The 11902-nt window shown below is 41.6% G+C and overlaps 1 protein-coding gene across 3 annotated transcripts in view; it reads left to right on the top strand.

Moving 5' to 3' along the window:
- Positions 1 to 11902, top strand: part of DEPDC1B (DEP domain containing 1B) — a 109889-nt gene that overhangs the window by 9006 nt on the left and 88981 nt on the right. For all 3 annotated transcript variants that reach the window (XM_024122893.2, XM_024122880.2, XM_024122884.2), the window contains exon 2: positions 1207 to 1472. In XM_024122893.2, the coding sequence (XP_023978661.1) occupies positions 1207 to 1472 (266 nt within the window). The remainder of the gene's footprint in view (positions 1 to 1206; positions 1473 to 11902) is intronic.

Raw genomic sequence — 11902 nt, 5'->3', positions numbered from 1 at the left:
AACCCGGTTCCCCTGCATCGGCAGGCGGACGCGCAACCACTGCGCCACCAGGGAAGCCCCTAGATTTTTTAAAAAAAATTAATTAATTTACTTATTTTTGGCTGTGTTGGGTCTTCGTTGCTGCGCGCGGGCTTTCTCTGGTTGTGGTGAGCGGGGGCTACTCTTCGTTGTGGTGCGCAGGCTTCTCATTGGGTGGCTTCTCTTGTTGTGGAGCACGGGCTCTAGGCACGAGGGCTTCAGTAGTTGCAGCATGCAGGCTCAGTAGTTGTGGCTCCTGGGCTCTAGAGTGCAGGCTCAGGAGTTGTGGCACACGGGCTTAGTTGCTCTGCGGCATGTGGGATCTTCCCGGACCAGGTAGATTTTTTTTAAATAGGAAAATATAATGCAGAATTTTTAAATATGCTTTGACACCAGGCACTATATTTTATGCATCTCCCTTTTCCTCTTCCCATACAATGCCTTTCGTGTAACGAACAGTAAATACTTTCTGAATGAGGTAAACTTGTATTAAACATAGGGCTGGAAGAAGTGAATTATGCATATTGAGCTCAGTTTTACCATTATTTTTGTTCATGTTTCTCATTAATGTAAAAATCCGTTAAGTTCACATCATTGGACAATTAATGGCAGCATCTCCAGTAAATATTTATTGCATGAATAAATGCATTTGTAAAAGTTACTTTCTCTTTAGCGTGTAAAGGTTGTAAATACAAAACAATTTCAAGGCTCCGTCTGTTATTAAGGCAGTCTTTTATTTATTTATTTTTATTTAAAAGATTTTATTTATTTTTGGCTGTGTTGGGTCTTCATTGCTGCACATGGGCTTTCTCTAGTTGCCGCGAGGGGGGGCTACTCTTCGTTGCGATGCACGGGCTTCTCGTTGCGGTGGCTTCTCGTTGCCGAGCATGGGCTCTAGGCACGCGGGCTTCAGTAGTTGTGGCTCGTGGGCTCTAGAGCACAGGCTCAGTAGTTGTGGTGCATGGGCTTAGTTGCTCCGCAGCATGTGGGATCTTCCCCGACCAGAGCTCGAACCTGTGTCCCCTGCGTTGGCAGAAGGATTCTTAACCATTGTGCTACCAGGGAAGTCCCCTTAAGGCAATCTTTTAAATGGAAAAACTGCATTCATTGTCTTAAATATTTGGGATGTAATAACCTTGTAAAAAACTCAATTGATCACTAAATGCATTCCTCTCTTTTTGCCCCTAGTGGAATGAAACAGTCGAGCTTTTTCGCACCAAGATGCCGTTACGGAAACATCGCTGTCGTTTCAAAAGTTATGAACGTTGCTTCACAGCGGCCGAAGCTGTGGATTGGCTACACGAGCTGTTGAGGCGCAGCCAAAACTTTGGCCCCGAAGTGACCCGCAAACAGACGGTCCAGCTGCTAAAAAAATTCCTGAAGAATCACGTTATTGAAGACATCAAGGGAAAATGGGGCCAGGAAGACTTTGAAGACAACCGTCACTTGTACAGGTAATGGCAACAAGTCAGCCCCTAAGGGGAGGAGTTTGGGGAGGACCAGTGGATCTGGTCAGTCTATTGAAACTTCCTCATGTGAAAGAACTTACTTGTCCGTGGGCGTGATGCTTCTACTTGTGATTTGTTGGGTGGAGAACTGAATCTGCTGCTACGGTAAAATTGATTGCAGTTTTTCTTGGTGCTCTTTTCTTCATAGAGCACCCCTTAAGTAGTCATTTGTTGCAGTGGCTTTTCAGTAAGGAAGACTTTTTGTGCCTTTTGCACACTGGGAGGATGGCTATAGTAGCTTAGTACCTCTCCTGAGGAACCTGAAAGGGTGAAACAGTAGTTCTGGCTTGCACCTTTCTGAGCAGTGTGAAGGTGTGTGTTCAGGGAGTTAGTGGCAGAGGCGTCTGATCTTTAAGTGGAGCTCAGGTCTATAATGAAGAGTTGTACTAGAATTCCCCGATGTCTCAGATTAACCCTGCAGTGCATGTCTGCTTTTCCCTAAACATTTTTGCTCATGTTTTAGTCCTGCTTTATGATTGCTCACTTACTACCCAATAATCTGAGGGCAAGGATGTCTCTATGCTGACACTTCTGTCCTCACTGCATGCTAGACTGTTTCATTGCTGGAGGTGGAGGAGACCTGCCTAGGATTCAGGGAATGGGAGAATACTAAAGAGGAATGAAGTCACACGAGTCCAGAAAAGAGGAATTGTTGAGCTATCTACAGAGAGGGCTACCAAAGTGCTAATAACCTGAGAGGTATTAAATGAAGAAACGAAGATGACGGGCCCTTAATATTTGCTGCCTTTTACTCCAACAGAAGAATAAGGAATTCTCTTATAGCACATTCGGTGAGGCATTTTGGGGCCACTGGGACACCTGGGTTTGAGCAGAGAAAGCGTGACTGTTTCCTATCTGAGTCATTTCTTTGGTTCCTCTGGGGACTAGCAGCTGAGAAAGGCTGCAGAGCAAGGTGAGGGTGGTCACCAGCACCAAGGCTAAGGCCAGACGACTTTGTATGTTTAGGATCTAACTTCGTCATGGAATTTCATCAGCAATCTCCCTCTTCTAGATGTCAGGATTGTCAGGTGGGCAATTAATTGTCTCTCCATTTGGCAGTTATTTCTGGCTTGCTGATCCAACTTTTAATTAGGATCTTGGGTGATTTTAGCCTGTTCTGAGACCATAGTGCTTATTAGTATCAGGCAGTGGAAACTCTATCCTTGGTTCCACATGCCATACTTCATTGGGGATTCTTTTTTTTTTTTAATTGCCTATGTGTTTTTTTTTTTTTTTTTTTATTGTGGTACGCGGGCCTCTCACTGTTGTGGCCTCTCCCATTGCGGAGCACAGGCTCCGGACGCGCAGGCTCAGCGGCCATGGCTCACGGGCCCAGCCGCTCCGCGGCATGTGGGATCTTCCCGGAAGGGGGCACGAACCCGTGTTCCCTGCATCGGCAGGCGGACTCTCAACCACTGCGCCACCAGGGAAGCCCGCCTATGTGTTTTTAATTGAAGTATAAGTTGATTTACAATATTATATTAGTTTCAGATGTACAGCATCTTGCTAAGTTCTTACTTAGAATTTTCTTAGACCTTACTTCTAAGGTCTAAGAAAGGAACTGATACCAGCAACACCTGTGATGTGCCAGACTCATTGCATAGTCGTCATTGAACTCAGCACCTGTAGATGTTGGTGGTATTATCTTGATCTTAAAGATTAGGAGATTAATGAGGCCAAAGTTACTGACTTGTCCAAAGTCACTCAGGTAGTAGTAAGAGTCAGGATTTAAACTGAGGTCTCTATCTCTGAAGCCTGTGTTTTTGTGGCGTGTCAGACTGCCTCCATTGCCACGGCATGAGGTTGACTAGCTTATTAAATAAACTAATGACCGAATGAGTAAACAGAATCATAAACAAGAAATATTTAGTGTAGTCAACACACGTTCATATATTCACAGAATTCCAGTAATGTATTAAGTACTATGTAATACATATTAAATGATCAGCTGTCTTCTCAAATAAAGGAGGTAAGGTAAACATAAGCAGCTTAAACACTTACATAAATATAGCAGGGGATAGGTGGTTTCCTGGGTCTGTGAATTACAGAAAGGCATAGTTAGAGAAAGCAACATGAAATATAAAGACTCTTAGAGTATTTTTTAAAGACAGAAATTACACACACACACACACACACCCCACAGGAGAATTTTATAACAGAAATGATGAGTGAAGCTTTTATTTTGGAATGTGTCAAATCTTATTTTTAGTTTAAAACCATGTCATATTTGCTGTGTGACTGCATTTACATTTGTTAACTATGATTTTATTTTTCAAGAATCCAAGAGTTAAGTATAGAAAGTAGGGGGAAATAGTGAATTTTTGTGTGTAAGAAAGGAAAGTAAGATCCTAATATCTGAATGTCCCTAACAGAGGAGATTTTGTAGAGGAGGGCCCAGAGCTATTTACTGAACCACTCTTTGCTGTTAGTAACATGGGTGACTAGAAAGAGAGCTGGACTGGCTGCCGGTGGAGACAATTTTAGATTTCACTAAAGGGTCCTCATAGTCGAGCCATATGCTGTCATCTGTGTCTAACAAAGCTTCGTGGCCCCAGACTTTGGATGAAGAGAACCAGTGATACTACCTTGTAATTTTATAAGAAATTTCAGTTTATGAAGCAATTCTTTATGTTCTCATTTGATCTTTGTGACAACCCCATACGGTAGACAGGGTGGATAGTTCATCCTCAGAGAACTAGACAGTTGTCTCTTTGAAACCTCTAAACAAAACATCAGTAAATTCCATGGTGATCATTGAATCAGCCCATTTATCTATGGGAACAGACAGTTACATAGGATTATTTAAACCTAATGAAGTGGGTTATATAGAAATAGAAGTGTGTATTATGATCATTGCTTGTTTTGGACTATTAAATGAGGAAAGTGTTTGGCCTATTTTAGATCTTTAGCAGGATGGGTCCTTGGTCTGGAGCCTCCACCAAGCCCTTGCCCTGTTCTTACTACTGATGCTAGCTCTGGTATGCAGTTGTAACCAAGGTGTTCATGGCTTACAGATAGAAATTCACTGGCTCGGCTGTAGTGCTTGTGATCTAATGTGCAGGGAACCATTTTCTTTTTATCTTCCTGTTCCTTTTTTTCTTTCCTTCTCTATTTCTTTCTCTGTTTATACCACTTTATGTGTATGACTGGCATGTTCCCACTTCTTTCCCCTTTTCTTTTTCTTCTACTTCATTTCTCTCTCCTTTTCTTTCTGTCTTTTCCCTCATATTTGCTTTTTTTCTGGCTTATTTCCAAAATGTTTAATTTGAACCTAAAATTTGTTGTGTAGATTTTGTCAGCTTTCTTGAACGTGACTTTCACTGTTCTTTGTTTAAAAAGCAGGAGTCATGCTACCCAGTTTTAAGACTTACTCTATAAAATCACAGTAATGAAGACTGGTGTTGGTGAAGGGCTGGATGGACGCTTGGGTCAGTGGAACAGAACAGAGTCCAGAAACACACACAAACATGGCCAGTTGATTTTTGATGAAGATGTAAAGGTAACTTAAAGGAAAAAGACTAGTCTTTTCGGCAAACGATGTTGGAACGATTGGAAGGCAGCTATGCTTACCGCTATACCACCAACGCTCACAGTGTCGGGACAGTTGGACATCTGTTCATCTACATGCAAAAAAATGAACCTCAACCTAAACCTAATTTTTTTAATACAGAAATTCATTCATAGAATTCAATGTAAAACTAAAATTTTTAGAAAAACAGGAGAAAATCTTTATGCCCTGGGGTTAGGCAAGGAGATTTTAGACATGACACCAAAAGCATGATTTATAAAAGAAAAACATTATAAATTGGACTTCATCAAAATTAAAAACTTTTGCTGTGTGAAAGGCACTGTTAAGAGGATGAGAGGACAAACGAATGTTGGGGAGAAAATATTTGTAAATCACATATATGACAGTGAACTGGTATCAAGAATATATAAAGAATTCACAAAACTCAACTGTAAGAAAACAAACTCAACAAATAATAGATTTGAAAAGACACTTCATCAAGATATAAAGATGCTTCATCAAAGATATACAGACAGGGGCTTCCCCGGTGGCGCAGTGGTTGAGAGCCCGCCTGCCGATGCAGGGGACACGGGTTCGTGTCCCGGTCCGGGAAGATCCCACATGCCGCGGAGCGGCTGGGCCCGTGAGCCATGGCCGCTGAGCCTGCGTGTCTGGAGCCTGCGCTCCGCAGCGGGAGAGGCCACAACAGTGAGAGGCCTGCGTACTGCCAAAAAAAAAAAAAAAAAAGATATACAGACAGCAGATAAGCACTTGAAAAGATGTTTAACATCATTAGCACTAGGGAAATGCAAATTAAAACCATGGTGAGATACCACTACATATCTAGTAGAATGGCTAAAATAAGAATACTAATGATGCCAAAATCAAGAGAGGATGCAGAGCAATTGGAAATCTCCTCCATTGATGGTGGGAAGCCTAGATTGGTAGTCACTTTGGAAAACAGTTTGGCAGTCTCTTTTAAAGTTAAACATGTACTTACATATGACTTCGTATTCCTGCTCCTGGGCATTTACCCTGGAGAAATGAAAACTTATGTTCCCACAAAAACTTGTATGTGAATATATATATATTTAACATCTTTATTGGAGTATAATTGCTTTACAATGTTGTTAGTTTCTGCTGTATAACAAAGTGAATCAGCTATATGTATACATATATCCCCATATCCCCTCCCTCTTGCATCTCTCTCCCACTCTCCCTATCCCACACCTCTAGGTGGTCACAAAGCACCGAGCTGATCTCCCTGTGCTATGTGGCTGCTTCCCACTAGCTAGCTATTTTACATTTGGTAGTGTATATGTGTCAATGCTATCATCTCACTTCGTCCCAGCTTACCCTTCCGTACCTGAATATTTATAGCAGCTCTGTTAATTCAAATGTTCCTATGGGTGAATGGATAAACACTGAACATGTATATGGAACGCATCTGTGCGTATCCAGTGCAGTGGGAGGTGTGACTAAGTCAGAGCAGGAGGGAGGTTTTTTGTGAATAATTGAACTATTCTGTTTGCTGATTGTGATGGTGGTTTTACAAAGTGTATATGTGTGTTAAAATTGATAGAGCAGTACACACACACACACACACACACACACACACACACACACACACACACAAAAGAAAAAAAGAATCAATTTTACTATATGCTAATAACATTTTTTTAATGCTGCAGATTTGAAAAGTCTCTATTTGTACCTCTAGTGAAAGAAATCCAAATTTACATTGATTGAGGCATATGGCCCTTTAGTCATTTTCTGTGGCTCTGGGAAAAAGTCTTTATTATTAATTACCCTATAGGTCTTTTGAAGGGGCCAATAGGAACTTCTTCAAGTTAATGGACTATTGGCTCCCTCTAGTGGACACCTTTTGTTTTTATAGTAAAGCTTAAAATTGTGATTGTGAGTTTTGTTTTTCTTTTGTTTTTATTCATTTCCTCAAGTCCTCAGTTTTTATCCTGTGATAGTTGGATAAATTTTGTACATTTCCTATGCATCAGTTTTTTTCATCTATAAAATGACAGGGCTGGACTAGATCTTTAAGGTCTTTTTCCATTCTAAACTTTTATGGTTCCAAATATTGAGTACTTATCATAGGTGTTTTCCAAGTCCTAGGCGATGAAGAAGATACGAAAGAAATGTAACATTCTTTTCCTCCCTAATTTTGCAATCTCTTTTGAGAGAGAGTATGCATATATAAAAAAGATATGTAGCAGAACCAAGGCAGTATTGAATTAATTAACCAAAAGGAACCTGTAACAAAAGCTTAGAGGTACTACACTGGCAGTCCTTGGGTTGACACAGCTGTTTTGTTTAACTGGCATTGTGTTTTCAATCACTGAATTTTTTTCCTCATTTTTGTTCTTCAACTTTGTGTATGTTGTGAAGGTAATACATTCATGTGTTTCAAAATTTACAAAGTACAAAAGAGTATATACAATAAAAATTTCCCTTCTACCTTGCTCCCCCAGGTGGGGTTCAGGCCTTGAACTTGCATTGAAGCTTTCTTATTTTTATTATTTATTCTCAAGTTGTGTTGTTTTTTTTTAATACCTTAAATGCTAGTTTGTCCCGGATGAGAAGAAGCTAAATAACTTTCAAATGCACAATAGAAATAGAGTCGGGGGTAGAGGGGGAAGAGCAGGATAGAATATAGTTTATTCTTACTTTTTCCCATGTAAAGGCTTAAGCAAAAAAATACAGAAAAGTCACAATGTTAACAGTAGTTATTTCTGGATAGAGGGCTTAAAGACAGCATAAATTATTTTCTCTCTTCTTAATTTTATACATTGAGTACATATTGCTTTTATTTTCAATTTTTAAAATCATTCCAGTAAAAGAGTAGTCAATAAATTGTATTGTTTGGAAGTTTACAATGATAGGATGACTTCTTTTAGGCACCTCTGCTCCATACCAGTACCCCACTTGCTTCTGGATACTGTGGACTAAGAATGCTGCCTGCCATTATCAGTAAACAAAGGATGTTGCAGCCATGATCAGCCACTGCAGCCACCTTGTTGAGCCCTGAGCGGACTCAGGATGGGAGAGCACAGGATACTGGCCCCAGATAGCTAAGCTGCATGTCAAAGGGATGACTTCAGTGAGCCCAGACTCTTGCATCTTCCCATACATAGAAAAGTGCCAGGTTAATGAACTTGAGATATGTGGTTTTCTTTAATTAATCTTTTGATATTCCCACTATCTGGACTTCGTTACAAAACTTCTATATATCTTGGCTCTCCCCTTACCTCTTCAGAGCAGTTTCTCAGAGCTATCTGAGAGGCTGCCTTCCAGGCTCAAAGTCCTGAGAAAGTTCGCCAAATAATACATGATTCTGAAGTTTTAGGTCGTCCATTTTTTTTCAGTCGACAGTAGTAAAAATTCATCCGGAAGAGAGAAGGCAGAAAAGTAGCCAAAAAAATCTTGGGCAACAAGACCTTTTGCTTTATCAGAAACTAAAATGCCATAGGGCTAAACAGTGTGATAATAGACCTGGAATAAATAAATCTGGAACTGACTAGAGAAAAAACAAACTCTCCACCCAGTTCCCTTCCCCACAGGCACCTAATGTTATTAGCTTGTAACACAACGTCTTAAAAAATTGTGAACCTGCAAGTCTTTAATTGGAGCAAATTCCCCCCAGTTGCCGCCCTTCCCACTGCTTCACTACATCATACCAGACTGTATCATGGTAATGTTGTCTGTCTTGGTCAGTGCAGGAATTGTGTTTGTGACCCAGTCGGTGTGGACTGGAGTTTTGTGAGATCTCCTGGAGGAGGGAGGTGGAGGACGTCCATCTGGGTCCTGAGAATGGGATAGGGTCTGGATGGTCAGATGGGATGGGAAGGGGAGCATATTTCAGGTGACAGGACCACGGCTCTCAGTCAGATATACCTAAGTCAGCTTCACTGGGAGAAGAGGGAGGAGACTAACCTGGCTGGAGAAGAAGTTTTAGGTCAGGAAGTCATAGGGCTAAACTTGGTGGTGTTTCTTAAATACCTGGCTATGGAGTTGACATTTATGTAAAAGGAAAAGGCAGCCAAGGTCCGTGTTTTGAGTAGGAATGAAGTCTGTGTTCTAGAATGGAGTTAATTGGACTTCCCTGGTGGTGCAGTGGTTAAGACTCTGTGCTTCCACTGCGGGGGGGCATGGGTTCGATCTCTGGTCAGGGAACCAAGATCCCACGTTCCGCGCCGTGTGGCCAAAAAAAGGCAATAGAATAGAGTTAATTGAATGGTAGTAATAGAATAGATTTTTAAGGTAGTGAAACTGGTGAGGTTTTTAAGGTAACTGGCGGGGGTGATGTTGCCTGGATGAGAATGCCAGCCATGGGGCTGAAAAAGAAGGAAGGGCCCACATTTTATAGCCAAATTCCAGGCTAGACCCTAACTGCTCCATAGGCCTTCAGGTTTGCCTGAAGTCTGACATTTTTTAAATGTATTATTCATTAGTCTGAAATTGCTATTTTCATTTAGAATCTTTGTTGATGTTTGGCATTTTCTTTTATTGAGGCCTGGAATGTAACTCAAGTCTTTTTCAAGGCGACTGTCAATCCATAATACCTTGCAGTTCTTCAGGCACATCTACAGTGTTTAGTGGGTGTTTAAATCTTCAGAATGGCTTTGTTCCTATTTAATGTCTCAAGGAGTTTGGAGCCTCCGGAGCTGGAGCTGGGTGAGTGTCTCAGAGTCTCTGTCCCCATACCTCCCACAAGGGTCAAGAATGAATGTCCAGGTCACAGTGTCATAGCTGTGGGATAATGATGGAAAAATATATAGTAGAGGGGACTTCCCTCGTGGCGTGGTGGTTAAGAATCCACCTGCCAATGCAGGGGACGCAGGTTGGATCTCTGGTCCGGGAAGATCCCACATGCCGCAGAGCATCTAAGCCCGTGCGCCACAACTACTGAGCCCACGTGCTGCAGCTACTTAAGCCCGCATGCCTAGAGCCCATGCTCCGCAACAAGAGAAGCCACTGCAATGAGAAGCCCGTGCACCACAATGAAGAGCAGCCCCTGCTCGCCACAACTAGAGAAAGCCCATGCGCAGCAATGAAGACCCAACGCAGCCAAAAAAAAAGAAAAAAAAGAAAAATATATAGTAGATGTTTGGCTTTTTTTTGCTGCCACGCCTTCTAGACTCCTTTTCTAGTTTGTGGGATCCTTGTTTGTGTGAGCCTTGGTGGGAAGGAGGGCCCCGCCCCCAGTGGAAGCCTAGGCAGGTGAGACGCTCTCTCCCTGCCCCTGAGCAGTTACGGTGCAGGCATACGTCCTACACTTGGCTGTTGGTATGTTCCTACCTAGGACTTTGGACAGCTTAGAGTTTGTTGCGATAGCAGTGGTGGCCTGCAGGAGCAAGGACAAGCAGCCCTGGTGCCAGCAGTGGCTTTCACGCTAGCCTGTCACTTGTGGTTCCTGCTGTGTGTGCTGTGGGGCTTCCTTTTGTTTGTCCCAGCTTTTTTTTTTTTTTTTTTTTTTTAACTTTCTGATCCTGGTTTTCCAGCTCTCCTATTGATTTTGTGACCTACTAGGATATCTTCAAACTCATTTCTGGTTAAATTAGCCAGAATTGGTTTCTGCAACCGCGAACTCAGACTGATATAATAAGCAATGCCTATAGAGGTAGCAAAACTGGGGCAGCTCTTTGGGCCTAGGAAATAGTGCCACAATTTCTGTGTGTATTGGGACCACCTGAGAGCTAAGCACCAGAACAGATTGGCCTGTAGCAATCACAGAAAAGGAGATGGAGCTCAGGATCCCTGAGGCACAGGAATAGAGTCTACTAAGAATAATGGCTACACATGGTGGGGTCGGGGGGCGCTGAAAGTTCTGTACTGGGCTGTTTAGTCTAACTGATTCTAACGGAGGTTGCATTGTAACTGCCGTCTTTGGATGTAAAAGATGCCAGTATGGTGCGTTAAATGGAAAAGGTTGAAGTAGATTGCCCTCACTCACAAAAGGCAACTCCTGGTAACTGATAAACTTTTGTAACATCCTTTCTTAGGCTTTTTGGTGATTAACTTGTGAGAATTTCAAACTTGTGATTTATCTATCTTGGTCTTTCATTTGTGGTCATAGTTACACGTTCCCTATCAGGTTACTTTATCCTTCCATTTATATTTGTTTGTTTTATCCACTTGGTCTTCACCAACTTGCTCTTGAAATTCTTTTTTTCTTTAATCCTTACCCAGCTTTCTCTCCTATGAATTTATGATACCTGGTTACTATCATTAATAGAGAATGATGCATCATTAGTAGGGAATGGGGCAATGGAATTCAGAAAAATCAAAGGAGCTTGGCTTACTGAATGCTCCCATTTCAGATGGAGACAAAGCTCTTTAGGCCAGAGAAGGTAGATTGAACAGGGTTAGTTCTCAAATACTGTTGACCTTGAAACAAAATATAGTTGACCCTTGAAAAATGCAGGGGTTAGGAGCGCTGACCTCCTGCACAGTCAAAAATCCGAGTATAACTTTTTTTTTTTGGTCTCTGTATCTGCACATTTGCAGATTCAACCAACCGCAGATTGTGTTGTGCTGTGCTTTGTATTTTTTTTTTTAGTGTGTATTTTATTTTGTTTTTTTGAAGTTTTGAATTTTATTTATTTTTTTATACAGCAGGCTCTTATTAGTTATCCATTTTATACATATTAGTGTATAAATGTCAATCCCAATCTCCCAATTCATCACCAGCCCCCCCCAACCCCGCTTTCCCCGCTTGGTGACCATACGTTTGTTCTCTACATCTGTGTCTCAATTTCTGCCCTGCAGACAGGTTCATCTGTACCATTTTTCTAGGTTCCACATATATGCGTTAATATACGATATTTGTTTTTCTCTTTCTGACTTACTTCAC

The sequence above is a fragment of the Physeter macrocephalus genome, chromosome 8 (assembly GCF_002837175.3).
Source record: "Physeter macrocephalus isolate SW-GA chromosome 8, ASM283717v5, whole genome shotgun sequence".
NCBI classification, from domain to species: domain Eukaryota; kingdom Metazoa; phylum Chordata; class Mammalia; order Artiodactyla; family Physeteridae; genus Physeter; species Physeter macrocephalus.
This window is presented reverse-complemented; position numbering and strand designations above follow the sequence as displayed.